The sequence below is a fragment of the Furipterus horrens genome, unplaced genomic scaffold (genome assembly GCF_987537825.1).
Source record: "Furipterus horrens unplaced genomic scaffold, mFurHor1.1.pri manual_scaffold_9, whole genome shotgun sequence".
Classification (NCBI taxonomy): Eukaryota; Metazoa; Chordata; class Mammalia; order Chiroptera; family Furipteridae; genus Furipterus; species Furipterus horrens.
In genome coordinates, this window is record NW_028327179.1 from 100,036,746 (window position 1) to 100,063,143 (window position 26,398).

Below are 26,398 nucleotides of genomic sequence, written 5' to 3' on the forward strand. Positions count from 1 at the left end.
ACTGCGGCCTAGGGCACACAGCCCGCTCAGGGACACAGTGTCTTCCTTCACAGAACAGTCACACGCCTGTGTTACCGCTGGCAGCACAGACCAGTGTCACTCCCACGGCCGGGAGTTCTGTGGCATCAAACGACCCGCGCAGCTGCCCCTTGCCCCAGCCGTGCACCATGGCTGGTAATGGGAGGCTGGCGGCCCCCAGTGTCCATCAGCCATGGTGACATAAGGGGGAGTCTGCATAATAGAATGGCATGCAGCCATTTAAAAACAGGGATGCTCTCCAGGTACTGGGTATCACACAAATACGTTAAGTTAAAAATGATGTGACGTCGTAGGTCACTCGTATACCTGGGAGTTGGACCCATGATACCTGGGAGGGTAGAGGGTGAACTCACCATCATTGCAGTAGAGGCCGACCTCCCAGACAGGAGGGCTTGTGGAGGGGGTCACTCAAGAGACAGACCCCCAGGACATGGGGCCTGCAGAGGCCCCGGCCAGCCGGTGCAGCCTGGAACACGGGGGCTCAGCAGGAGGAGACGGCCAACCCAGACTCCCAGCACCTTCCAGCCTGGTCAAGAGCCAACTCCACTCGGTGAAACGCCCCCGATGATGAGGTTAGTGGGAAGAGGGAGGAGCCAGGACAAGGGCCAGTGACTGACTCTCAGCCCCACATACAGGGGCTGCAGCTGGAAAACTAGAGACCCCAAGGGCACCCCTACCCCGACCACTTCTGGGCTCCCCTCGAGCCCAGCCAGGGTGATCGTGTTTTCCAGCTGGCGCCTCCGGTTTCCACAGCCTCGGTGCCCCCTCCCCCCCTACGCCGCACTAATGGCTCAGCCTGGGGCCCTAGGGACTCCCCGCCCCCCAGGCTGCTCTGCCAGGCCCCTTGCCCCCTCACTGCTGAAACCCAATCCTCTGCGGCAGCTCAGGCTCAGCAGAGCAGCAGACCAGCCCTGCTTGCCACGGCCGCTGGGCTGCACCCTGCCTGCTCTCTGCTGCGGAGCCCCCAGCCCCGCACCAAGTCCCGTGGAGCCGCGGCCAGCGGGGCCCTGCAGGTCACCACGTCCACACCTGCCAGGCCAGTGCCTCCCCACCTCCCCTCCTTGCCTGACACCTGCACTGTCCCCTGCCTGGCCAGCCCCCTGCAGTCCTCGAACTGACCCTCCCCTCCTTCTAAGCCTCCGTGGCCAGGTCACCAGCCCCCTCTGGCCCTTCACCTCGGCTCCCGCCATGAAGGCCCACTCTGGGCTGGAAGAGGCGCAGAGGCCAGCCTCGGACATCCGCGTGTTCGCCAGCAGCTGCACGCTGCACGGGCTGGGCCACGTCTTTGGCCCGGGGAGCCTGACCCCTCGCCGAGGGCTGTGGGCCGTGGCCGTCCTCCTGTCGCTGGCCGCCTTCCTCTACCAGGTGGCGGAGAGGGTGCGCTACTACGGGGAGTTCCACCACGAGACGGCCCTGGACGAGCGCGAAAGCCGCCAGCTCACCTTCCCGGCCATCACCCTGTGCAACGTCAACCCCCTGCGCCGCTCACGCCTCTCGCCCAACGACCTGCACTGGGCCGGGCCCTCGCTGCTGGGCCTGGAGCCCTCGGAGCACGCCGCCTTCCTGCGCGCCCTGGGCCAGCCCCCCGCGCCGCCCGGCTTCATGCCCAGTCCCACCTTCGACATGGCCCGGCTCTACGCCAGGGCCGGGCACACGCTGGAGGACATGCTGCTGGACTGTCGCTACTGCGGCCGACCGTGCGGGCCCGAGAACTTCACTTCGGTGAGCTGGCCACCCGACCTGTCCCGCCAGAGACCCAGAGGTGGCAGCCAGTCCCTGCCCAGGACCTGCCATCCCAGCCGTGGCAGCCCCGGCTCCCCCAAAGCCAGGGAACCTTACCACCCGTGCCCTGGGACCCTGTCCTTCCCAGCGGCTGCAGACCCCCACCCCACCAGCGCCTTTCTGCTCAGCCCAAGGCACAGTCCTCCGGGGGGCCCGCTGGACTACAAGGTCACACCTCCCAGCTTGGGGTACTCACCTCGACTGGCCCTGTGGACACCCTGCTCCTGGGGGGGATGGGGACCGCAAGTGGGACTGTTCCCGCTCTCTGCCGAGGGAGGGGCTGGCTTTCCCGCTGCCTCCTCACCATTCTGCCAATCCCGGAAGAGGGTACTTGGACCCCAGTCTCCAAAGAAACACTGCTCTGCAGGCTATGCCCTCAGCTGGGGGTGCAGGGGCTGAGGAGGACGCAGAGCGACGGGAGCCCCTGAGGGTCCCACTGCATATGCCTGTGAGAGGGCGGGGCTGCAGCCTCAGTGGTCACTGGAGAGACCCACACAGAGGGCGGGGAGGGGAGAGGTCCCTTGGCCCTGCGTGGGCCTGGCTCGGCCTCTTGTGCCCTGGTGAGGCCCGCGCCTGTGTGCCCACCCCAGATCTTCACCCGGATGGGCCAGTGCTACACCTTCAACTCTGGTGCGGACGGGGCAGAGCTCCTGACCACCCCCCGGGGCGGCGCGGGCAATGGGCTGGAGGTCATGCTGGATGTGCAGCAAGATGAGTACCTGCCCGTGTGGAAGGACGTGGGTAAGGGAGCACGCGTGGGAGGCCGGGGGGCACGGGTGGGTGCAGCAGCTCTGGGAAGGAGAGGAAAGGGGCGGGCGAGGTGGGCCCCTCCCAGTGCTGGGAAGAGCATCCTGAAGCAAGGGTCTCCTGGAACCCAGGCCTCAGGTCCCCCTTCCCCCACAGAGGAGACCCCGTTTGAGGCGGGGATCCGAGTGCAGATCCACACCCAGGAAGAGCCGCCCCTCATCGACCAGCTGGGCTTTGGGGCGGCCCCCGGCTACCAGGTTTTTGTGTCTTGCCAGCAGCAGCAAGTATCCTCTGCGGGGCCTCCAAAGCCCCCTTCCCCCCACCCAAGGCTCCCAACCCGCTCCTGCAGCCCGCACCACCTCGGACCCCAACCCCGCAGCTCCTCAGGCCTGTCCCAGGGGCCTCTGTGCCACCCCCGCCCCCAATGACGGCTTGCTCCCCAAAGCCTCCTTAACCGGTCTCTCTACAGCTGAGCTTCCTGCCACCGCCCTGGGGCGACTGCAGCTCAGCAGCTCTAGACACGGACCTTGAGCGGGAACCCTCGGGCCCCCTGGGTCCCCCCAGCCCCAGCCCAGGCCCCAGGCCTCCTTATAGTCTGATGGGGTGTCGCCTGGCCTGCGAGACGCGCTATGTGGCTCGGAAGTGCGGCTGCCGAATGATGCATATGCCTGGTGAGGGGCTGGAGAGCGGAAGACGGGTCCTGTTGGGAGGGGCCGGGCGGGACCTGGGAGGTGCCCTGAAGCTGTCAACAAACATACACATGCACACGCGCACCCCCACCCGCCCCCCAGGTGGCGCACCGGTGTGCAGCCCCCAGCAGTACAAGGACTGCGCCAACCCGACGCTGGGTAAGGGGCAAGCATCCCCGCACAGCCTGGGACCCCCACCCCACGGCGGGAGCGGGGGGTGGCAGCCCTGACCCGGAGAACTGTGGCCCGCAGACGCCATGCTGCGGAAGGACGCGTGCGTCTGCCCCACCCCATGCGCCACCACGCGCTACGGCAAGGAGCTCTCCATGGTGCGGATGCCCAGCCGCGCGGCCGCCCGCTACCTGGCCCGAAAATACAACCGCAGCGAGGCGTACATCGCGTGAGCCCGCAGAGCCGAGCCCAGGCGGGCGCGGGGGCGGGGCCGGGCCGGGGCCTGGGTCGGGCAGGCGCCGTCCTCCCGCGGAGGGCGCACACCGGGGTGGGACCCCAGTTTGCATGCCATCAATGGGCTCTGGGACTCTGGACAAGCTGCCTAACCTCACGCTGCGCCTTCTGCAAACGGGGGCGGTGATGCCCTCCCTCTCAGGGATTTTGAAAGGAGTCAGGGAGCAGAGAAGGTGCATCTGTCTCCTTCCAGCAGCCGGCACTGGGAGGTGCAGCGAACCTCCCCGCCTCTCTGCCTCCAGGGACAATGTGCTGGTGCTAGACATCTTCTTTGAGGCCCTCAACTACGAGACAGTGGAGCAGAAGAAGGCCTATGAGGTGTCGGAGCTGCTTGGTGTGTGCAGGGCGCCCAGGGTCTGGGGAGGGGTGGACTGAACAAGTGGCTGTGAGCTGACCCGTGACCCGGTCTCCACAGGCGACATTGGGGGCCAGATGGGGCTGTTCATCGGGGCCAGCCTGCTGACCATCCTTGAGATCCTGGACTACCTCTGCGAGGTGGGCGTGGGACCCCAATGGGGGAGAGGGAAGGAAGCAAGCTGAGGGACCCAGGAGGAAGGTGGCGCTGGCCACCTCCCCCACTGCCTGCCCCCAGGTATTCCGAGACAGGGTCCTGGGATACTTCTGGAACCGGAAGCGCTCCCCAAGGCCCTCCAGCACCAATCTGGTAACAGCCCTCTGTTCCTCCCCTGCCCTCCCTCCCCATCTGGGTGTCCTGCCCCTCCCCCTGAAGCCTAGAACACCCTGTCCCTTCCCAGCTGAGAAAAAACTGTGGCAGGGAGGGGCATGCAGTGACCTGTCTGGGAGTTCCCCTCCCCTCCTCTGACCCTCTCCCTCCTCCCACAGCTTCAGGAAGGGCTGGGCAGCCATGGAAACCAAGTGCCCCATCTCAGCTTGGGCCCCAGGTAACATGAAATGTCCCCGTAGGGTCAAGGGAGGAGGGACAGGTGCAGTCTAGACGGTGAAGTTCAGGCCCAGGAGGGCAGGAGCGGGGCAGGGGGTTCGAGGCCTCCTGTCCTAGCACCGGGGCCTGTGTCTCCGCAGGCCCGCCCCCCCGCCCGGTGCCGTCACCAGGACGCTCTCTGCCTCCCACCGCACCTGCTACCTCGTCACACGGCTCTAGACCCCGGGTCTGTGTCTTCTGGGCTGAACCCTGACATCTTGGACATGCCCTGCCTGCACAGGACTTTGCCATCGTCATCCCAAATAAAGTTCTAGTGCATCAGCCTGAGCTGTTCCTCTTACAGGCAGGCTGGTCAGGCCAAGGTCGGCCAGCCCTGCTCAGGCAAAGAAGACCTCTGCCCGCCATCACCTAGGGGGCGGGCGGTGTCTGAGAGGCGGGTGGCTTCCCGATGAACCTCCAGAAGTCTCTCTGGGAGAGAAGAGCAAGAAGTGGGCGTTGGTCATTCACGCCTCAGAGGGACAGAGTTTACCAGGCTGATATCTAGAGTGAACGGAGCCCCCTGCCCGGGGTGCAGGCAGAGGAGCCAGGGGCGGACATTCCTGCTTGGGGGCCTACAGGGGAATGGCTCAGGGAAGGCTCTGACCCAGAGCCTGGCAAGAAGTGGGGAACAGGCAGGGAGAAGACAGAGGATTCTCCCGCTGGCGAGAACACACGCTGTTAGCCTGCCTTAGATCGTGACGACTTTTCCCACATTGGGGGCCAGGCTCCAGCCTGCGCCGTCTCCATGGGAACCGCTCTCGCTTCCCCAAACTCCCCGCAACAGCAGAGCCCCCAGCTTGAGACGGCGAGGGCCTCCCCTTCCCACTTCTACCAATAAGGACACACCCAGGCCCCAGCCCACTTTCTGTTCTCTGCCTCTGCACCCCGAATATCAGGAAGCGGACAAACAAGGGAGTGTGGAGAAGTGTTCCTGACCTCACCAGTCTTTGGGTCGCTCCTGTCCCAGCCTGCAGGCCTCGGAATGGGGAGGATGAAGAGGGAAGGGACAGGGTGGGTACCCACGGGACATGGAGACCCACAGGGCAACGCCGGCCCTTCTCCCGTTCAGACACCGGCTGCCTAACCCCTCAGGGCTGTCCCTCATGGGCAAACAGGCGTGTACATGCATACGCACATGTGTGGGCTCACCCCGAGCCCGCCTTACGGGGTGGGGGTCATAGCCCCCAGCCCCCAGCCTCGGCCACTTAGAGCAGCACAGTGGGACGGGACAGCCGGGCCCTGTCGGAGCCTTTGCATGCGGCAGGGGAGCGGAGCCCAGACCCCGCCCAGACGCGCCCTCTCGGAGCCACCCGCCACCACATGAGGCAGACTGTGGGAAAGGCGCCAATTTATGAAATTAAATAAAGTCTGTGGAGGGAGGCAGAACCCTGGCGAGCGCGCCTCCCCCCGGGCGGGCCCAGCACAGCTGGAGCTCAGCACTCCGTGCGTCCTTGCTTGTCCGCCCCTCCCAGGAGGGGGCCGAAGGGGGCCAGGCCCCAGCCTGGCAGCCGGGGTCGGGGAGCCTAGGGGGGGCAGAAGTCAGAGAAGTAGGGGTGCTGCAGGGCCTCCTCTGCCGAGATGCGCTGGACGGGGTTGCACTTCAGGAGGTTCTGGAAGCAGGGAAGGGGGGCAGGGCAGGGTCAGGCAGGGCCGGCTGCCCCAAGCCCCCTCCCCCACTCCCTCTGGGCAGGTGTCCCAACCACCCTCTCCCCCCACCCTTGGCTACTCACCTGCAGCAGGTCCCTGCCTGTGGCATTGAGCTTGGGTACGACATTCACCAGAGAGGTTGTGGCGGGGTACATCGGGTACGGCTGGGGGGTACAGGGAGAGTCAGGCCAGGGCTGTGGCACGCAGGCTGTTGGGGCTGCTGACCCGTGACCCCCCCATGCCCGTCACACCTTATAGTCCGGCAGCTTGGTCATGGCCGGCCACTGCTCCTCGGTCGGTGTCCCCAGCAGTGTGTCCAGAGGGTCAAGGGTCACTCAGTGCAAAGGGTCAGGGTGAGGGGCTCTTCTTCTCCCAGGAAGGGTCCCTCAGTTTATACGACAGAAGCAGCCCCAGTACACGGGACCCTCCCCTTCAGTCCCACCGGCGTGGCGCTTACCGTGGGCCAGCGCTGCAGACACACACGTTAACTGCCGTGACCTCACACCCTCATGTCCGTGGTCCTGGGGGCCAGTCAGCCCTCCCCGACTCCCACGGATCCTCCTGCGGATCCTTTCGTCCCCTTGGTCCTAAGGCGTCACCTCCCAGCCAGAGGAGCATTCTCTTGGCTTCTTCCCCCAGGGATCCCTCCAGGCCTACAGGTCACACGCTCTCCAGCTGGCTGCATGCTGCTGCACTGTGACAACCAGGGGCGTCTACCACCCTCTGCCCGCTGTCCCCTGACCCTCCGAAGCCTGCAGTCCCTCCCACGCTGGCCCAGGCCACCGCCGCCCTCACCCCCACACTCTGAGCTCTGCGGCTCATTCCTCCCCTTTTGGGGGGGGGACTGGAGGCGACGGGGCACGGAAGGATATCGGAAGATCCTCTTCAGCTGGTCATCAACGTCATTGCCGGGGAACAGAGGCCGCCCCGCATTGGCCAGCTCTGGGAGAAAGAGGAGGGGGGAGAGGAGCTGACGCAGGAAGAATCCCTCACTCCAGCAACACCCCATCCCCAAGGGCCCTCCCAGCACTATTTGTCAGCTCAAATGGGAGGGCAAATGCCTCTGCAGACCCCCAGCATGTCACCTGCAAAGATGCAGCCGGCTGACCACATGTCAATGGATGTGGAGTACAGCTTGGCCCCAAAGAGGACATCCGGTGGGCGGTACCACAGTGTGACCACCTGGAAAACACACCACCCACAGGGACCCCCCACTTAAGAGGGCTGGGAGGAGGAGGCTCAGAGAGCAGAAGATAACGCATGGGGTCCCGGGACAGGAGCCGAGACGCTCCCTGGGACGCCCTCCCCACTCCAGCACCCCAGCCCACCAGCTCACCTCCGCTGAGTAACAGCGGACGGGGATCCCGAAGGCTCGGGCCAGCCCGAAATCAGCCAACTTCAGCTCCCCGTTCTGAGGGAGACGGGAGGGACAGAGTCAAGGCCAGCTCCGTGCACCCATGGGCCGGCCCAGGTTCCTCGCCGCTCAACTGCTGGCGCCAGCCTCCCCCATCTCCCACTTCCTCCCTGAGAGGTACCCTGTTTATGAGCAGGTTCTGGGGCTTCAGGTCCCTGTGCAGCACGTTGCGGCTGTGACAAAACCCCAGGCCTTTCAGCAGCTGGAAGAGGAATGACTTGGGGGGGGGGCAAAGAGGGCATCAGACTTTCTGGATAGGAAGCTGTGCCCAGCAATGGCTCATACTCCCCTCTTCACCCTCTGCTTTGCCTCGAACGCCCCTGTCTTTCAGCACCAAGCTTGGCGCCACATCATTCATTCATTACCAAGGACTTGCTAGGTGCTGGAAGTGAACAGTGGGCAGGGGCCCCGGTCCCCACCGTTCTGGAACTGATGACCTAGTGGGCCTCCCTACCTCCCCAGCCCACACTGACCTCCCCACCTGGTCTCATTTGCACACGCACATCGTAACTGTCAACATGACCAGGTACTGAGCTATATTATTATTTAGCTCTTTTTTCCTGGGAACCTGGGACAAGGCACTTGATCTTGGGCCTAGAACAGTGCCCAGCGCTTACCAAAGCACTCAGTAAGTATTTGTTGGAGGAATAACCCATCTCTTTAAATCTCCGTAAATCATATATCATTCAGACCAGAGCATTCCTGTCAGGTCCAAGAGATCACGGGAAAATGCTTCTGGAGAGCAGCAACAGGGTTCTCTCAGCCCGACACCCAGAGCGCCCCTGCTCAGGGCCTGAACTAGGTGCTCCAAGAGTAGGTGCTTGGACACAGACCCCACCCCCAGCCGCAGTGAGTCCCCAGAACACCAGTCTCCCCACCTTCACAATTTCAGAATCCAGGTCACCATTGCAGCTGTCAAAGTATTTCTTAAGGTCCTATAAAGGATGGGGGTGGGGGAAGGGGACAGTTTAACCTCCGTCTGGGTCCCTCTATCCTCCCAAGGCTACTGTCCCCGAAGTCCCCCTTTTACCTGGTCACAGAACTCAAAAACCAGAGTCAGCTTCTTGTCGCTATGCAGGACATCATGAAGCCTAGGGACAAAGGGAGGTCTCAGCCAGGCAGACCCACAGGTGGAGTTCTACTGTCCCATGGTCAGCCCAGCGCACCTCTGAAGCCCCTGCCTCCTCCAGCTGGCCACGCAAGCAAGGAGGACCATGCGGGTCTACACACCTGACAATGTTCTTGTGCTTCAGCTCTTTGAGTAGGCAGATTTCCCGAAGGGCAGAACTTGGCACTCCCTACACAGGGGAGGGGCCGGGCGGGCAGCGGTCACATCCCACCCAGCCTAGGCCCTCGGCCACCCCCCGGCCCAGACGCCCCAGTCCTACCTCATCGTCATCATCCAGCCTCACTCGTTTCAGAGCCACGATCTCATGAGTCTCCCGGTTTTTGGCCTTGAACACGGTCCCATAGGTGCCTAGAGAAAGGAGACCAGGAGTGAGGGAAAGGATGGGGCACCCTTCCCCAACCCAAGAAGCCTCTCCCAGAGGGGAGGCATCATGGGAGTGTGTTATTTCTGATGCCTGGAGGAGTAAGGGAAGAGAATCAGGGTGAAGGCCGGTGTCGCAAGCTTTGTGAGTGGGGACACGGCAGACAAGGGGGTCTGCAGAGGCTCAATGGGGTCTGCAGCAGGGAGAGGCCGTGGCTGCCAGGTAGGAGGTCTATAATGAAGGTGATGCTCTGTGGGGTCAGAAATAGTGAGCAGGGGTCTGGGAGAGGAATGAGGGCTGCCGCCAGGACCGAGGCTGGGGCTGGGGGTGGGAAATGCAGGAAGTGCTGAGGTCCAGAGGTCAGGCCTACGGGGAGTGCTCAGTGTGGGAGGGGGCGTCTGCGGGAAATGCTAACGGAGGATTGGTGGTGTCTGCACGGAGTGCTGAGCTCGGGCCGGGGCTGCAGCAAGCGCTGAGGTCGAAGTCTGTGGGCACTGCTGATGGTAGAGGAGCCAGAGATGCAAGGAATGCAGAAGAAGATCTTGCAAGAACATCTCGTGGTTGCATTACCTTCCCCAATCTTCTCCAGTTTCTCGTACTTCTGCATCGCGGCAGCCGCGGGGACCCCTGCGGGCCCTCGGTTCTAATACTCTGGCCCGGGCGATGCAGAGGAGGCGGCACCCCAGCTCCTGCCCTGCCCCGCCCTCCTGCCTGCGCATGGGCTTCTGGAGCTTGTAGTCCTACGACGGCCCGGTTCCCCAGCAATGCCCGGACCCTCGCCTGCAAGAGGACTACAACCCCCAGCAGGCTGCGCTCAGGCTCTCTGCAGCACTCGCTTCCCGGGACTCCGGTTCCACCGCGGAGGCAAACCCTGGACTTCAAGTCCCAGGAAGCATCACGTGTCCGCTTTCCGGGCGCCCCGGCGTAGCGCCGCGGCTCCCAGTGTGCTCCGCTCTTACTACTTTTTGTGACCATCGCCTTCTTATGAAAAAGGGCTCTTCTGGACTACACGTTCCAGAATGCAGCGGGGGGTGGGGGCGCTCTGTGAGGTTTGGGGTTTGACGGCCTACATCCCGGGCCCAGGTGGCCCGCTCTGACCGGGTTGGTGGTGTTGAGTTCCCAACGACCTCGTGACAATCTTAGCACGGGTTTCCAGCCCTCCCCGGGCCATCGGGTAACCCCAGGGTTGATTAGGGCATGACTGCGGGCCATGTCTTCCTGATAATGACTTGACGGGGACCAGCTGAACAGACGGCTGGGCAGAGAGGCAGGTTGCTCCGTTTGAAGCTGGGTTTCACATACGCCAGAGGCCATTCTTTTCTCTGGGCCCCGTTTGTCGGCTTGGAGCCCACCGCACCCCAGTGGCCCGTTTCACGCCGACACCCTGCGGCAAACTGGCTGGAGCGCCGAGAGTCGTCCCCCAGGCCCCCAATCCCACGCCATTCTCTCGGGTTCGAGCCCACTAGAGGCAGCCAGGGTGTGGCCGTGGGCTGGCAGGTTGGTTACCGCCCTCAACAGACAGAAGCACAGGCGGCTATACACTTGCAGCGGCCTTGACCTCATCCCTTGAGTTGATTATAGATTTTCCTGCGGGGCCTGTAATTGTCTCATGACTGCATTTCTGAGGGCTGTGAACCGGACGAAAAACGGTCCTACACAGCACATAGCGCAGGAACCGGAGTGGGTGCTGAACGTTTGTTAATCAACTCTGTATCTGAACGTTCTCAGCAGTCACGATTCTGTGCTTCACCCAGTGGCAGACTCTAGCAAAGAAGTGAAACGCGTATTCCTTATCTGGAAGAATTCATATTTCAGTTGGGAAAACCAGAAGCACACAGATTTTTTTAATGACACGTGATGACTATGAATGGGGTTCAAGGAGGGAGGTCACCGCAGGGAATCTCGCTGAGGCAGAAGTCCCCCCATATTTGTAAAGTCGAGGTCAGCGCAGGGTAATGGGCATCCAATCTCCAGCCGGCGTCACCTCACCCACCACCCGCCCCGCCTCGCCCCGCTCTGCCCTGTCCCCCAGGCAAAGACAGGGGCTTTCTTGGAGGTACTGGGATTGCTGGAGAGGGTGGGGGCGGTGGGCACAAGAGAATCTTGACCCCGATGATCTGTATTTCAACTTTCTCCGTCCCGAATTTCCTGATCATCTCTGTGTCTCCGTTTTGATCCCTGGGATCCCCAGCGTGAGGTGCGGTCATTTCCGTCCAGAAGTGCTAAAACGGGGCCAAGAAAAGGCGTCCCCGGGGCGCCCGAGCCCGGGCGGGGAAGCCCAGGGCGGAGGCCCCGCAGAAGAGCCGGGGCCGCCTCCCGGACGCGGGGCTCCGTGCCTGGCGGTGCCTGGATGCGCGCTTCCGCTCGTGGGCCGGGGCCGCAGCTCTCCGCCTCCCCACCCTCCGGGGCCGCGCACGGTGCGCCCGGGGGGCGCGCACGCAGGGGGCTGGCCTGCCCGTGGCGCGGGGGAAAGTTGAGTTGGGAGAAGTTGGGAGTGGCGCGGGTGCGCCCCGAGGTGGGTACTGGGGAGTCGTCGGGATCGCACGAAGGCGCCGGGGAAGGGGGAGAAACCCCAAGACCCTCGGGGCACGAAGTCCAGAGCAAGCGGGTGAGCGAAGAGGTGGCGGCGGGGGAGGGCGAGGGCCGCGGAGGGAGGAAGGGAGGGGAAAGGAGGGGGAACTCGGGACTTGGAGTCGGGAGGGAGTGGAAGTGGAGAAAAGGGCGGAGACTGGGGCTCGGGGAAGCGAGATCTAGGGAGAAGGATGGGGAGGCGAGGGGGATGCTGGTCGGGAGCGGGATCCGCCGTCCGTTTCCTAGAATTCCCAAAGGCAAGGGTGCCGCGCCCCCTGCCACCAGGAGCGGGTAGTCTCAGGGTGGCGCTGCCGGCGCTCCCAACTTCTGAGCGGGCTCCAGACGACACCTCTTCCCTGCCACCCCCTACTCTATCTTTCAGGCCTGTGCTGGGCGTTCTTGAGGCCTTCTCCCCCCACCTCCGGGTTGGGAGGAAGAGCAGAGAAGGGGGGGGTGGCGGGTCAGGTAAGGACAAGGGGTCAGGCAGAAGAGGGAGCATCTTGGTGGGGATGGAAAAGAGGAGCCCCGAGAATTGGACCTGACTCCTAGGGGGGTGGCTTGTCTGGTGGGCGGGAGGGGTCCACTTTACCGTTCTCCTTACATCCCTCACCCCAGCCAACCCCACCTGGAAGAGCTGTGGAATGTGCGAATTCCCTTGGTTAATGCCCAAGTGGCAGTCCGGGGGGCTAATCCCTCAGGCAGGGGGAAAGGTGCTAATCCTCCGGGCCGGTCGGGGCTGGCCCCCGGAATGTGTCCCCACCCCGGATTATCAACACGGATGCTCTGGACAGAAGCTGCTTTGTGTTCTAGGGCTGCGAGGGAGGGGCCGGGGGTGCCACGGGGCACAGCCTGGAGGTGCGAGTGGGGCACCTGCAGCTGCTCAGGACACGCCACAGGCTTTCCGAACCAGCGTCCCACCCCCAGGGCCCCTCCCCCCCTCCGCCCGCACTAGATGTGCCCTGGCCGAGGTCCTGCTGGGGGGTGTGAGGAGAGCCGTCAGCTGAGTTGGAGTGCTTGCCAGGAATGTGTCGCTCTAGGCTCCCCATCCTGGACTGCCCCCCCCCTCCCGGAACTATATTGTTTGACCCTCCAGGGCTTGTCTTTCCCCCAAGGTAGCCGTAAGTCAGGCAACCCTGAGCACCCCCAACACACACTGGGGAGCTTCAGTACTTTCACCTTCGGAGAGCTTCCCCCACTGTGAATGGGTACCCCGATGTGCACATGGTCAGGTCCCCTATCAGCAGCTCACCCACCACACACAGTGTTCTCCCCAGACACCCCTACAGTCACAGTCAGGAGGGCGTCAGCCCTGCCACTCAGATTTTCCTGGCCGGAGGAGAGGGGAGGGGAGGGGAGGATCTGGACTGCCCCTCAAGGCAGAACCTCAGGGTTTCTGTGCCCACCCTCCTCCACGTTCGTCACCTGCCCCTCCCCCATCATAAAGCTGTGCCAAGTCTGTGCCCGCTGTCCTCCCCCCCACTGAGTACGTGGAGTTGGGCTCCTGCCCCTCCCCCAGGGAGCCTGCATCCCTCCCACCTGGCTTTCATCGGGGGAGGGGGCACAGGCAAGCTCCACGTCGCTGCCCTGGGGCGCCTCCTCTGACCCCCTTGCTTGCTCTGTTGGACTCTCCAGAGCTCCTCCTTTCCCTTCCTTCCTTCCCACGTCCCGGCTCCAGGGGTGTCTCTGTCCCTGCACACCCCTCCCAGGTCTCAGCCCACCTCTGCATGCCGCCACTCGGCCACTGCTCCCGTTTCTGGCTCAGCCTGCCCCCCCTCACTCGCCCCAACACACCCATCTCCGCAACTCTCTCTCCAGGTCTGAGCCCCTCCTGCTGTGGCCTTTCCCACCTTTCTCTGCTGTCTACCCCTCACTTCTTAGTCTCCTGGCCCTTTGTGGCCCCGGCCCTGGCGGGTCTCTACTCATCTCCTTCCTTCCCATAAATAACTCTTCTCTTTGGTCTTGCCGCCTCTAAGGGCCACCCTGAGGCCCTCCGCAGCCCGGGAGGATCCTGCGCGCCTGGGAGGCGCCTGGTGGCTCTCCGGCCGGCGCAAAGCCCCGCATCCTGTCCTCCCCTGGGCTGGGCGAAGGGCTGCGAAATGCCCCGGGCGCCCGCATGGGCCTGGCCCTGCTGTCACTGCTGATCTGCCCTCTCTCCCCCTCCCAGGTTATGCCGCCGCCTTGTCGCCCTGAAAGCCGCAGCGACAGTGAAAAGGGCTAAGATTTGGCCATGAGCAGCGCCTCTCGGCGCCCCGCCTCGGGCGCAGATTCCTTCCGAACTGTAAGTGTTGCGGGCTGAGTCGGCCACCCTGCTGTCCCTCCTCAGCCACAGGTGCTCCGTGGAGGATTCCCACTGTGTGTGTGCGTGTGTGCGCGCACGCGCGCGCGCAGAGGCTGGGGACTGAGGGGAGCCTGTGAGGGGCTGCCATCCTTCCCTGGCGCTAGGGGTCTGAGGTGGGTATTGCTGGTGGTGGCGGGGGTAAGTCAGGCTTCCAGCTTTGGGAGGGAGTTGAGGCTGTGTACTTAAGACCCCCGGATGGTAGCCTCAGTGAGAGAGGAACTTTGGAACTCTGGATCTCCTCTCTGGCGGTGCCCACCCCCACCCCGATCCCCAGGCCTTAGAGACAGCATTAGTCTCTGCTCAGTGTTTCTGGGTGGAGCTCACGAGCCAGTGGCCATCCCGGCCCCGCCCCCGACCCCACGTGTTACCCAGGTCCGCCCCGCCCAGTCCCCACGTGGTTTCTGCCCCACGTGGCCCCCCTCCCGATTTTCCTGGGAAGTGTAATGATTAACCCCAAGTGCCACAGTCAGCCCGTTATTGGTCACTTTGGCCCAGTGGACACGTGACTGAGAAGGGGCGCGGACCGGTCCCTTCCCCCTCCTTCCCAAGTTCACCCCTGCCTGCCATGGACTTCCTCCTGCGCCCTCAGGTGCGAGGGGCTCTCGACCCCCCTCCCCCGGGCTATCTCCCAGTTCTTTCTCTCTTTTTATCTCTCTCTCCAGCGCCTTCCTCTGGCTCTCTCCCGACCACCCGGCTGGCCGGTGTGCTAATTCTGGTGGGGGAGGGCAAGGGCTTTGGGGTTGCCGGGCTAGAGCTGCAGAGATGGCCTGGAAAGAAGCAGCCCCCTGACCCCTCCCTCCTGTATCCAGTTCCCTGCCGCCCCAGCTGCTCCTGTCCCCACCTTGGAGTCTTCCCAACGCCCGCCCTTCTTCCCAGCCCCCTCTTGCGCTTCCTCCTGGCTCTAGCCGCTCCAGCACCGCCACGGAGGGGACTCCATACCCCGCCCTTTGAGATCTTGATGCCCTTCAGGTCCAGAAGCTCTTGAGCAAATATTTGGCGCGTGTGGAGCTGAGACCGGCAGGGGGTGGGTGGGGGGCTGGACCAAGGCTGCTGGCTAGGCTGGCCGTTAGCTGAGCTCCCCATAGCTGAGCCCTCCAGAGCACCGCGGCGGTCGGCTGCTCTGCTCCTGCAGTATGACTCAGGTGGGGGGAGTGGGGGTGGGGGGAGAGGCGGGGCCGGGGAGCCGCCAGGGACCCCAGGGGGTGTGGCTGTGGTGAATGGGGGGCTCCCCTGAGGAGGTGAGGCTGCAGTCCCTGTCCAGGGGCTGGGTTTCAGTTAGACTCAGACCCCAGCCCCGGTCAGGTAGCTCGGCTGGTTGCGGAAGTTACTTTTCAGGCCGGTCAGTAGCCTCTAGCCAGAGGGAGTGTGTTCCCTGTGGCCACGTGAGCTGCCCAGTTCACACACCCGGCCAAGGGGCCAGGCACACAGGATTTCTGTTGAGACTTTCGGAGCGGACCCTTTTCACCTGCCCTGACTGTGTGGGTGGGCGCAGCCAGGGTCCAGATCAGCTGGACCTAGGGGGTGGCTGCTGCTGGGGGTGGGGGTGCTGAGTCCCCAGCATTTGGGCGGGCAGGCTTCTGGGGTACCCTATCTCCAGTACTGGGCAGGGTGGGGTTTCGGGGTGAGCTCCTAGTGAGCCCCTGTGTTCTCTCTCTCTTTCTCTTCTTCACAGCCAGAGCCAGAGAACGTGGGCCCAGGCACGCCCGGGTTCCCTGAGCGGGAGGAAGACGAACTTCACCGTACCTTGGGCGTGGAGCGGTTTGAGGAGATCCTCCAGGAGGCAGGGTCTCGAGGAGGAGAGGAGCCAACCCGAAGCTATGGGGAGGAAGACTTTGAATGTGAGGGGGAGACCCTGAGGAAGGGGCAGGGTCCCTCCAGCTTGGCCCACCAAGGAAGGGGCCTGAACTGGGGCCAGGGTGGCCAGGGAGCGAAGCTGTGCCTGCCAGCAGCCAGGTCTCCTTCTCCTTGCAGACCACCGCCAGTCCTCCCACCACATCCATCACCCACTGTCCACCCACCTGCCTTCGGACACGCGCCGCCGCAAGGCGCCCCAGGGCGCAGGACGGAAGACTCGGCGGCGCCCTGGAGCCTCTCCCACCGGGGAGACCCCTACCATTGAGGAGGGAGAGGAAGATGAGGATGAGGCCGGTGAGGCTGAGGGGGCCCGGGCACTCACCCAGCCGTCCCCTGCCTCCACGCCCTCTTCTGTGCAGGTGAGTAGGGGCAGGGCTCCTGGGGGGCATCTGTGGGGTCCTGGCCTGGCCTCATCTGCCTACATGGGTCCCTTTCCCAGTTCTTTCTTCAGGAGGATGAAGGCACTGACCGGAAGGCAGAAAGGACCAGTCCTTCTCCCCCTCCGCCACTGCCCCACCAGGAGGCAGCTCCTCGGCCCACCAGAGGGGCCCAGACTGGGTAAGTGTCCCCACACGGAGACCTTCCCTGCTGTTGTCAGTGTGTTGAGTGGGAAAAAAAGCAGAGCCCCAGGACCTTCAGGCTGGGGTTCAGATCCCAGTCCTGCTCCTCATTAGCTAGCTGGGCGAGTAACCTCTCGGAGCCTGTTTCTCCCTCTGTAAACCAAGAATGATGGAACCTTTCTTACAAGGTGGTTGTTGGGGTTAGGGGGTGGTCTGCGTTAAGGTTTCGGGAGGGTTTAGCCTGGCACGGGATGGATGTGCCACCTAAGCCAGCCCCCCAACCCCTGCCATCCCCGCATCTCAGGCTTCAGAGGGAAGCGTCGGGCACTGGGTCAGGGACTGGTCTAGTGACCCCCAAGCACCCCTGGAGGCCCTAAGGGCCTGAGAGAAACGGAAGCTCCCCGCTGGCACTTGGGGCGCTGCCAGTCCCCCTGGTTGTCTGTCGTGTCAGGAAATGGCGCCAGAACAAGTTACTGTGCCAGGTGATCGGTCCAGGCACGGTGTCAGCACCAGCAGGGGACAGGGACTTGGGGGGTGGTAGCCAGAGAAGGCTGCCTGGAGGAAGTCACTTTGAGCTAGTTCTCAAGGTCACCGCTATCACAGACTTGTTTTCTGGGTGCCAGGCAGTGTGAAGGGCTGCGGGGAAGTGGAGGGCGCAGTGCCCCTCTGGGGCGCGCACAGGCTGGCGGGTCTGCACTGCACACGCGGGCCAGTGGGAGGCAGGGGAGCGCAAGACAAAGCGTGGCATTGCAGAGCGGGTCAGGTCGCAGGCCAGGGTTCGAGCCGCACCCAGGGCACTGAGGGCGGGCGTTGGCCGGGAAGGCTGGTGGGAGGCGCTAGAGACCAGGACAGTGGCTTAGAGTGATGTGTGGGGACCGGACACAGGGCAGTGGCCGAGAGAAAGGGGACATCGGCTTGGGAGGACGGGAGCAGGAACCTCTGCGGGATATGGAGTTAGGTGTTCCTCATGACTGCAGGGGCCATCGGCGGCCTCGGAGCTCTTGTCCACGTCCTTGACCCTGTTTGGTCAGAAATGTGGACCCTGTGGCCATCTTGGGTCCCCGGTTAGGGGTGTGCCTGGGAGGGCAGGAGGGGTGGGGGCTCCGGACAGCCCTCCCCGCACGGGCACTGCGAGAGTGCCTCCGCTCAGCTCCGCTGCGCTGCTGAGGAGCTGGTTCTGAGCTGGCTGATGTGATAGTGCCGGGCATGGCCGGCGGCGGTGGTGGGGATTTATTTTGTGTTTTTAAAGATTTTATTTATTTTTAGAGAGAGGGGAAGGGAGAGAGAAAGAGGGGGAGAGAACATCCATGTGAGAGACATCAATTTGTTGCCTCCCGTACGCACCCCAACCAGGGACCGAACCTGCAATCCAGGCCTGTGCCCTGACCGGGAATCAAACCGGTGACCTTTCGCTTTGTGGGACAGCTGTTCAACCCACCGAGCCACACGGGTCAGGGCGGGGGAGTGGTAGGGCGCCGATTTAAACAGCTGCTTCCAGAATTCTCCGTCTTTCACAGCTGCACCCCCTAGAGTAGGGCGCACAGAGGGTGGGGTACCCCTCTGGGGCTCCTGGCGGGGGGGCAGGGCTGTGCCTCCCCCGGCTCACGGCTGCTCTGTCTGTCCAGAGCTGTGGTGGAGCAGGTGGCGGCAGTGGCCTCCAGCGCAGCAGGAGGTGACGATGGCGGAGCGTCCGGGCGCCCCCTGACCAAAGCACCGCTGGGGCACCGCAGCTACAACCTGCAGGAGAGGAGGCGCATCGGGAGCATGACCGGTGTCGAGCAGGCCCTGCTGCCCCGCGTCCCCACGGACGAGAGCGAGGCCCAGACGCTGGCCACGGCGGACCTGGACCTCATGAAGAGTGAGTGCTGGTCCAGGGCCTCACATGGCGCTGGTGGGAACGGGGTGCAGAGAAGCGGGGAGCCTGACCCTGCCCTCCTACCTCCCAGGTCACCGGTTTGAGGATGTTCCCGGGGTGCGGCGGCACTTGGTACGGAAGAATGCCAAAGGGTCCGGGCAGAGTGGCCGGGAAGGACGTGAGCCGGGTCCCACGCCTCGGGCCCGGCCCCGGGTCCCCCACACGCCCCATGAGGTACGTTTGTTTCTCAGCTTCACGCGCTTCCTTCCTCTCCCCACGGCTCCTCCCCTGCCTTTGGGACCTGCGGGGGCGCCAGCTGCAGTTGTGGGTGTTGATGTCTGTCCTTGATGTCTGTCGTGGCCGGTTTTTGGCAGCTGGCAGTCAGGCGTGTGTGGACCCTAGAGGCAGCTCTGCGGGGCCCTGAACTTCATTTTCCAGAATCCGGTTACCTCTGACTCATTTGATCCTCCCACAGCCTGTGAAAATGACGGCCCAGGTGGCGTCAGCCATAAATCAGGGACAGGGACTGGCCAAGGTCACTCAGTGACTTAGCGATGCTGCCCCTCTTAGACTCCGAGGCTCTGGGCCTGAACCCTGACCCTGGCAGTGGATTTTTAAAACCGTTTTATTGAGGTCTAATAGACATACAGTAAAGTGCACTCAGGCTGAGTGCTCAGTGGCTTTGTGCGGAGCCGGCTGACCTGCTAGGCGCGGGACGTGTCCTGCTCGGAAGGCCCCTGCCCCTCGCCGCTGCCCAGGCAGTCCCCTCGGGGGCGGCTGCTCTTCTCTTAGTCCCAGTTTTGCCGGTTGTTGACTGAATGTCAGTGGAATCGTACACAATTGTGTGTGTGTGTGCCGACTGTTTGTCAGCGGCTTCCTGTGAGTCCTTAATGGGGCTCAGCGTTTCGTGGGCTTTTTCTTTTAATCCCCCCCCAAGGGCCCTTTGAGGTGGGTGCTGTCGCTCCCATTTTACAGATGGAAGAGAAAGTCTCCGATTGAACAGTGACTCACCCAGACCCTGTGCCTGTGCTGTGCAGTCACATGCCCGCACCTTGACACTGCTCGTCTGAGAGCAGACCCTGGGGACCCCCCCCCATGGCTCTGACCCTGCCACACCCTCTCATCTCATCCCCAGGTGTTCGTGGAGCTAAACGAGTTGCTGCTGGACAAAAACCAGGAGCCTCAGTGGCGAGAGACGGCGCGCTGGATCAAGTTTGAAGAGGACGTGGAGGAGGAGACCGAGCGCTGGGGGAAGCCCCACGTGGCCTCCCTGTCCTTCCGCAGCCTCCTGGAGCTCCGCCGGACCCTGGCCCACGGTAGCCTGCCCTGCCCTGCCCCGGCCCTCCTCCCGCGCCTATCCTTGACCCGGGACACACCATTCCCGGCCGCCCTCCCCCACCGTTTGTCTTGGACAACACGGTGACCGATGTCACCAGAGCCCGCAGGAAGCCTCCTCTCGTGATGTCACGCAGCCTGCCATCCTTTGGGGTCACCTCCCTCCCTGGGTGACGGCAGGGCGGGACTGACACTACTCTCTCTAAGTGACTTTTCCAAACAGCTGAAGCGAGTATGTTTTCGAGGCTGACGTGGTTTTAGAGGGTGTTGATGGGAAGCTTTCTGCAGTGGTCCGGCCTGGAGGACTCTGCGGACGTCCCCGAGGGACGGCAGATGCAGGCGTCCTGAGTTCTGCATCTGACGTTTCTGCTCGTTGCTGGTTCCCTCCTTCCCGCTGGGGAAGGGCCCCTGGTGGCTATCAGGAGGCCTGTTCTTAAGCTGCTGAGGGCTGAGAAACCTGCTCTCAGAATGGTCTCCAGACTCGGAGCGGACAGGCTGTGGGGGGGCTTGAGTGCTCTGGGCGAGGGGCCAGAGGGCAGGAGCTTTCGCGCCAGGCCTTGCGATCTCTGTGTCGGTTGTTCAGGGGCTTTCGGTTCTGTTTGTTCTTTAGTTCAGTGTTCTGAAAGTTGGCCTTGATAGAAAAATGACCTGGTGATTTCTGGAAGGGCTTCCACTTCTATAGAGTAGCGACGCGTGGGAAAAGGTCTAGGAAGCGTCTTGTGAGCCCCGGCCAGTGTGGCTCAGTTGGTTGGGTGTCATCTCGCATGCAGAGGGGTCGCAGGTTTGCTTCCCGGTTCAGGGCCCAGGCCTGGGTTGCAGGTTCGGTTCCAGGTCGGGGTGAGCACGAAGGCAGCCGATTGATGTTTCTCTCTCACGTCAGTATTTCTCTCCCTCTCTTTCTCCCTCTCTCCCCCTCTCTCTAAAAATAAGTAAGTAAAATATTAAAACAAGAAAACACAAAGAGAAAGCATCCTCGTGAGCAGCTGCTGGATGCAGGGAAGTTGAGCCGGGTCAAAGGGAGGTTTCCAGACAGCTCAGGGCTGGTGGGTGACTAGGCCCCAGCCCGCTCTCTTGTGTTCCAGAGGGGCTGAGCTGGGACCCCAGAGTGGATGTTGGGAGGCCGCGTGCTGCTCACTGAGAGGAAGGACCTTCTAACATCAAAGAGCGGTTTTGCCCAAGTGGGCGGCCTGGGGCCCCCAGCGGGAGCTCCCTGCTCCCTGGAGGGGATGTCCGGGCAGTTCCGGCCCAGGTGCCCTCTCTAATGGCTGGGGTTCCGAGGTCTCTGCTGAGCCCACGTTCCTGCAAGGAGAGGGGTAGGAAGGAAGGGGTCTGAGAGGCAAGGCAAGGGGACTTGGGTCTCAAGCCCTGTTCACTGTCCCCTGAACTGTGCTCGCCTGGTCTCCAGCTCTTCCCCGGCCCTGTACTTCCTTGCGTGGGGAGGAGGGTCCCCCTGAGCCATCCTTCTTCCAGGGGCCGTGCTCTTGGACCTGGACCAGCAGACCCTGCCTGGGGTGGCCCACCAGGTGGTGGAGCAGATGGTCATCTCTGACCAGATCAAGGCCGAGGACAGAGCGAACGTGCTGCGAGCTCTGCTGTTGAAACACAGGTGAGGCCCCGCCCGCGGCGCCCTGCCCACCTGTCCCCAGCCCCGCGCTCGCCCTCCTTACCTCACCGCCCTCTGCCCGCCAGCCACCCGAGTGACGAGAAGGAATTCTCCTTCCCCCGAAACATCTCTGCCGGCTCCCTGGGCTCCCTGCTGGGGCACCACCATGGCCAGGGGGCCGAGAGCGACCCCCATGTCACCGAGCCTCTCATTGGAGGTGTTCCGGAGGCCAGGATGGAGGTGGAGCGAGAGGTGAGTGGAGGAGGGGGCCTGGCCTGGGCCGGGTCTGGCACCGTGGCCGGCTGCAAGGCTGCGAGCAGGCCGGGCTGAGCGCCATTCTCCCGCATCCCCAGCGCGAGCTGCCGCCTCCAGCCCCGCCGGCCGGCATCACTCGCTCCAAGTCCAAGCACGAGCTGAAGCTGCTGGAGAAGATTCCCGAGAACGCCGAGGCGACGGTGGTCCTTGTGGGTGTGTAGGCGTGCGGGGCGCGTCTCGGGGGTGGGGGTCCTGGTGGCCGGCCCGCCTCGCTCGGTGCTGCCCCCGGGCTGGGGGCTGGGAGGTGGCCTGTGCCCTGCTTGTGCCCACGATGGCCCCGTGCCCCCAGGCTGCGTGGAGTTCCTCTCCCGGCCCACCATGGCCTTCGTGCGGCTGCGGGAGGCAGTGGAGCTGGACGCGGTGCTGGAGGTCCCCGTGCCCGTGCGCTTCCTCTTCCTGCTGCTGGGCCCGAGCAGCGCCAACATGGACTACCACGAGATCGGCCGCTCTATCTCCACCCTCATGTCCGACAAGGTCCGCCCTGGTGCAGCGCCCCACCTTGCCTCAGGCCCCTGGCCCTAGTCCCGTGCCCTCACCAGCCCCGATTCTGCCTCGGCAGCAATTCCACGAGGCGGCCTACATGGCTGACGAGCGGGAGGACCTGCTGACCGCCATCAATGCCTTCCTGGACTGCAGTGTGGTGCTTCCGCCCTCGGAAGTGCAGGGCGAGGAGCTTCTGCGGTCCGTCGCTCACTTCCAGCGCCAGATGCTCAAGAAGCGGGAGGAGCAGGGCCGGCAGTTGCCCCCGGGGGCGGGGCTGGAGCCCAAGTCGGCCCAGGATAAGGGTACGGGCCAGTGCAGGCCGGGGCTGCCCGGGGCAGGAGTGGGCTGGTCTGCATGTTCTCAGAGGGGAGCGGGCGGGGGGCCGCGGCGGGGGCCCTGATGGAGGCCTGGGTTGCAGCGCTCCTACAGATGGTAGAGGCGACGAGCACAGTGGAAGACGATCCCCTTCGGCGGACCGGCCGGCCCTTCGGGGGGCTGATTCGAGACGTGCGGCGCCGCTACCCCTACTACCTGAGCGACTTCCGGGACGCGCTCAACCCCCAGTGCCTGGCTGCGGTCATTTTCATCTACTTCGCAGCCCTGTCCCCTGCCATCACCTTCGGCGGGCTGCTGGGTAAGGAGAGGCCCCAGGTGGGGGTGGGGAGCACACGGGCCCGGCGGCCAGCTCCTGAGCTGGTTCTCGCCACCCCAGGAGAGAAGACGCAGAACCTGATCGGGGTGTCGGAGCTGATCATATCCACGGCGCTCCAGGGGGTGCTCTTCTGCCTGCTGGGCGCCCAGCCACTGCTGGTGATCGGCTTCTCGGGGCCCCTGCTGGTCTTTGAGGAGGCCTTCTTCTCGGTGAGGACCCACGGGCCACTCGGGGCTGCCCCTCCTCTCCTTGGAACACACCCACCCGGGTAGCCCCCATGCTCTGGACCTGACCGGGCACTTCCCGCCCCTGCCCCTCAGTTCTGCAACAGCAACAACCTGGAGTACCTGGTGGGCCGCGTGTGGATCGGCTTCTGGCTGGTGCTCCTGGCCCTGCTCATGGTGGCCCTGGAAGGGAGCTTCCTGGTGCGCTTTGTGTCCCGTTTCACCCAGGAGATCTTTGCCTTCCTCATCTCCCTCATTTTCATCTACGAGACCTTCTACAAGTTGATTAAGGTGGGCAGGTCCCACTGAGCACTGGGCTGGGATGGGCGAGGCTGCAGGACTGTAGGGAGCTGGGGGCGATGTGCCCCTCTCTTGTTCTTGCTCTTGGGTGGGACACCAGGCTGGCCCTGAGAGCCCCTGGCCACCATCCATGAGCCCACAGAGTGGGGGCTGGTTTTTCCTCCTGCCTCCCTGCCAAGCGCTACCAGGTCACCAGGGCTGGTGAGCAATCTTAAAAACATAGGTAATACACTTTTGTTAACGTGGCAGATGATCCAGAGAGGTAGAGAGGAAAGGGCCCCTGAGAGGACGGACGCAGTCACCGTGAGCACATCAGACGTGTGTCTGTGACAGGCTCTGTGGTCCGTGGTCCACACCTGCTCCTCCAGGCCTGGCTGGGGCCACCCTCCCCACCTGCCTTCCTGAGGTGTGCCGGCCTCTCTGTTCGTCCTCAGCTGCCCTGCACCCACCCCAGGACCTCTGGGTCATTCTCCGAATCACAAGCTCCTGCGGGCAGGGTGGCCACTCCCACCCCGTGTCCTGTTTGGCACACAGCTGGGCCTGGAAGTCCTGCCAGTCCTGCTGATGGCGTCCTTTGTCCTCTCCCTAGATCTTCCAGGAGCATCCCCTCCACGGCTGTTCTGTCTCCAACAGCTCCGAGGCAGCCCGTGGCGAGGCAGACAGCGGCGATAACAGCACATGGGCTGGGGCCAGAGCCACGCTGGGGCCGGGGAACGTGACCCTGGTCGGGCCCCCTGGGCCGGGAAGGCCCCTCGGCCAGCCCAACACGGCCCTGCTGTCCCTGGTGCTCATGGCCGGCACCTTCTTCATCGCCTTCTTTCTGCGCAAATTCAAGAACAGCCGGTTCTTCCCAGGCCGGGTATGTGGGATGGAGGCCCAAGGGAGGCGGGAGCTGGGGGTTGGCGTGCATGACCAGGAGTCAGGTCTGGAGCAGGGCAGGGGCCTCTGGTCTGAGCATGGTGCTTGCCAACAGGTGCGGCGGGTGATTGGAGACTTTGGGGTGCCCATCGCAATCCTCGTCATGGTGCTTGTGGATTACAGTATCGAGGACACATACACCCAGGTGAGGCGGAGCACACGCAGCAGTGACAACATGCCTGGCACCGGGCTCTGGATGTTTCTCTGCGGCCCCCGGCTCTAGACCTGCCTGTCAACTTGGGCAGACACAGGCCTTGTCCGCGGCATGCCCTCAGCACTAGCCCTGCCTCGTGTGGCTTGGGGCTCTTCCTCCGAGGCTCACTGGCCCCACCCTCTACCCTGCAGAAGCTGAACGTCCCCAGTGGGTTCTCGGTGACAGCCCCTGAAAAGCGGGGCTGGGTCATCAATCCCCTGGGTGAGAACGGCTCTTTCCCCGTGTGGATGATGGTAGCCAGCCTGCTGCCCGCCATCCTGGTCTTCATCCTCATCTTCATGGAGACGCAAATCACCACGTGAGTGGTCCTGGCCGGAAGGCGTGTGGGTCGGCCAGAGCTTGGCCAGCAGCTGCACTGGGTGGGGGCAGCGCAGGAAGCCACACTGGCCGCTGGAGTTTATTTTGTAGATAGCAGAAGATTCCCAATGTTTGCTGGGATGGGCCCAGTGCAGGCTGGAAGCTGTCCTGGAGGGCAGGAGGCAGGGCGGAGTGGGCTCAGCCCTGTGACAGAACTCTTGTTTGGATGGAGTGGGTGGGGACCAGTGGGTTCCACTAGCTGGGCGCTCTGGAAAGACCTGGCTGTGTACCAAGCCGGCCCCAGGCCTCAGTGAGCCCCGCCCCACTCAGGCTGATCATCTCCAAGAAGGAGCGCATGCTGCACAAGGGCTCGGGCTTCCACCTGGACCTGCTCCTCATCGTGGCCATGGGGGGCATCTGTGCCCTCTTCGGCCTGCCCTGGTTGGCTGCTGCCACCGTCCGCTCTGTCACTCATGCCAACGCGCTCACCGTCATGAGCAAGGCTGTGGCGCCCGGGGACAAGCCCAAGATCCAGGAGGTCAAGGAGCAGCGGGTGACGGGACTGCTTGTTGCCTTGCTTGTGGGTATGTTCGCCCCTCACCGGCCCCGTCCTGGGCGGGCATGGGCTGGGGAGCCCGGGGACAGCTGTTTCTGCCCCCCCACCCCCAGGCCTGTCCATTGTCATCGGGGACCTGCTGCGGCAGATACCCCTGGCCGTGCTCTTTGGGATTTTCCTGTACATGGGCGTCACTTCCCTGAACGGCATCCAGTTCTATGAGCGGCTGCACCTGCTGCTCATGCCGCCCAAACACCACCCCGACGTCACCTACGTCAAGAAGGTGAGACCCCACCCGGGAGGGCCCTGTGCCTTCGTCCCCTCATGGGGTGCGTGGGTTGCCGTCCAGCCCCCCATCTGCCCAGCCACCGTTCAGTCTGTGCAGACCTGGCTCTGGTTCACCAAGCAAGCGCTTCTGTCCTCACCCCTGTGGAGGGGGAAGGGGCCATCGGTCCTCTGGGAATGGCAGAACCAGAGCCCTTGGCGGCTGGGGAGAAGCCTGGGCCCACGCATCTCACCCCACCCCACCTGCCTACAGGTCCGGACCCTCCGCATGCATCTGTTCACGGGTCTGCAGCTACTCTGCCTGGCCATACTCTGGGCCGTCATGTCCACGGCCGCCTCCCTGGCCTTCCCCTTCATCCTCATCCTCACGGTGCCGCTGCGCATGGTGGTGCTCACCCGCATCTTCACCGAGCGCGAGATGAAATGCGTAAGGCTGCCCACCCTCCCCCAAGCCCCCCTGTGGTCCCAGCCCAAGTCCTGGTGGGGTCCACCCTCCTGACTCCCGCCTCCCCCACAGCTGGACGCCAACGACGCGGAGCCTGTGTTCGATGAGCGGGAGGGCGTGGATGAGTACAATGAGATGTCCATGCCGGTGTAGCTGCTGCCAGACGGACAGCCGGGGGAACAGATGGATGGACAGAGGGAATGGGCTGGGGTGCCCTCCCATCCCCTTCCCTCCTCATTTTTATTTAAGTGAATAATTTAATACCCCCTTACCCACACCCCCGCAGTAAAGTGCTTTGGCCCCACCCTCCCCAGCCTTCTGTCCCACTTTGAGCTGGTGGGTCATGGGTGGAAGGGATGGGCCCGCCCAGCCTGCTGCCT

The 26,398-nt window shown here is 63.7% G+C and overlaps 3 protein-coding genes across 8 annotated transcripts; 2 read left to right on the forward strand and 1 right to left on the reverse strand.

Annotated features, from left to right (window-relative positions):
- Positions 1 to 825: 825 nt before the first annotated feature.
- ASIC3 (acid sensing ion channel subunit 3) lies at positions 826 to 4,944 on the forward strand. Of its 3 annotated transcripts, none has more exons than XM_090287694.1 (11): positions 826 to 1,094; positions 1,212 to 1,761; positions 2,412 to 2,562; positions 2,725 to 2,852; positions 3,038 to 3,239; positions 3,360 to 3,416; positions 3,510 to 3,657; positions 3,965 to 4,056; positions 4,138 to 4,217; positions 4,315 to 4,386; positions 4,764 to 4,944. In XM_090287694.1, the coding sequence occupies exons 1-11, from the start codon at positions 826 to 828 to the stop codon at positions 4,935 to 4,937; spliced, it is 1,923 nt and encodes a 640-aa protein (XP_090143820.1). In that variant the 3' UTR covers positions 4,938 to 4,944. The 3 variants fall into 3 exon arrangements, with proteins under 3 accessions (XP_090143820.1, XP_090143821.1, XP_090143822.1); XM_090287695.1 differs by lacking the exon at positions 826 to 1,094 and adding an exon at positions 4,566 to 4,624 and having other exon boundaries at positions 1,228 to 1,761; positions 4,741 to 4,944; XM_090287696.1 differs by lacking the exon at positions 826 to 1,094 and adding an exon at positions 4,566 to 4,624 and having other exon boundaries at positions 1,228 to 1,761.
- A 1,049-nt stretch (positions 4,945 to 5,993) lies between these two features.
- On the reverse strand, positions 5,994 to 9,923 carry CDK5 (cyclin dependent kinase 5). 3 transcript variants are annotated; one of them, XM_090286927.1, is made up of 12 exons: positions 9,784 to 9,922; positions 9,112 to 9,200; positions 8,954 to 9,021; positions 8,754 to 8,814; positions 8,602 to 8,658; positions 7,845 to 7,940; positions 7,646 to 7,720; positions 7,395 to 7,491; positions 7,181 to 7,251; positions 6,561 to 6,620; positions 6,393 to 6,473; positions 5,994 to 6,272 (listed from the first exon to the last, which is right to left on the reverse strand). In XM_090286927.1, exons 1-12 carry the CDS (start codon positions 9,818 to 9,820, stop codon positions 6,186 to 6,188), a joined length of 879 nt encoding a protein of 292 aa, XP_090143053.1. In that variant the 5' UTR covers positions 9,821 to 9,922; the 3' UTR covers positions 5,994 to 6,185. The 3 variants fall into 3 exon arrangements, with proteins under 3 accessions (XP_090143053.1, XP_090143054.1, XP_090143055.1); XM_090286928.1 differs by lacking the exon at positions 7,845 to 7,940 and having other exon boundaries at positions 9,784 to 9,923; XM_090286929.1 differs by lacking the exon at positions 5,994 to 6,272 and having other exon boundaries at positions 6,423 to 6,473; positions 6,561 to 6,619; positions 7,182 to 7,251.
- Positions 9,924 to 14,003: 4,080 nt separating this feature from the next.
- On the forward strand, positions 14,004 to 26,327 carry SLC4A2 (solute carrier family 4 member 2). 2 transcript variants are annotated; one of them, XM_090287704.1, is made up of 22 exons: positions 14,004 to 14,062; positions 15,795 to 15,960; positions 16,094 to 16,335; positions 16,416 to 16,534; positions 18,162 to 18,394; positions 18,483 to 18,625; positions 19,527 to 19,707; positions 21,197 to 21,332; positions 21,416 to 21,581; positions 21,683 to 21,797; positions 21,934 to 22,118; positions 22,204 to 22,429; positions 22,546 to 22,761; positions 22,840 to 22,988; positions 23,100 to 23,294; positions 23,893 to 24,162; positions 24,277 to 24,366; positions 24,567 to 24,733; positions 25,063 to 25,316; positions 25,402 to 25,571; positions 25,827 to 26,000; positions 26,091 to 26,327. In XM_090287704.1, the coding sequence occupies exons 1-22, from the start codon at positions 14,012 to 14,014 to the stop codon at positions 26,169 to 26,171; spliced, it is 3,729 nt and encodes a 1,242-aa protein (XP_090143830.1). In that variant the 5' UTR covers positions 14,004 to 14,011; the 3' UTR covers positions 26,172 to 26,327. The 2 variants fall into 2 exon arrangements, with proteins under 2 accessions (XP_090143830.1, XP_090143831.1); XM_090287705.1 differs by lacking the exon at positions 14,004 to 14,062 and adding an exon at positions 14,642 to 14,711.
- Positions 26,328 to 26,398: the final 71 nt, after the last annotated feature.

Bases quoted from the DNA above. Each gene is read 5' to 3' on its own strand.
- ASIC3 (XM_090287694.1), top strand. From the start codon at position 826: ATGGCTCAGCCTGGGGCCCTAGGGACTCCCCGCCCCCCAGGCTGCTCT. The intron at 3,417-3,509 runs GTAAGGGGCAAG...TGTGGCCCGCAG, and splicing joins CTGCGCCAACCCGACGCTGG to ACGCCATGCTGCGGAAGGAC. The intron at 4,218-4,314 runs GTGGGCGTGGGA...GCCTGCCCCCAG, and splicing joins TCCTGGACTACCTCTGCGAG to GTATTCCGAGACAGGGTCCT.
- CDK5 (XM_090286927.1), bottom strand. From the start codon at position 9,820: ATGCAGAAGTACGAGAAACTGGAGAAGATTGGGGAAG. The intron at 9,022-9,111 runs GTAGGACTGGGG...TCCCCTGTGTAG, and splicing joins GGCTGGATGATGACGATGAG to GGAGTGCCAAGTTCTGCCCT. The intron at 8,815-8,953 runs GTGTGTAGACCC...CTTTGTCCCTAG, and splicing joins AAGCACAAGAACATTGTCAG to GCTTCATGATGTCCTGCATA.
- SLC4A2 (XM_090287704.1), top strand. From the start codon at position 14,012: ATGAGCAGCGCCTCTCGGCGCCCCGCCTCGGGCGCAGATTCCTTCCGA. The intron at 15,961-16,093 runs GTGAGGGGGAGA...TTCTCCTTGCAG, and splicing joins TGGGGAGGAAGACTTTGAAT to ACCACCGCCAGTCCTCCCAC. The intron at 26,001-26,090 runs GTAAGGCTGCCC...CCTCCCCCACAG, and splicing joins CCGAGCGCGAGATGAAATGC to CTGGACGCCAACGACGCGGA.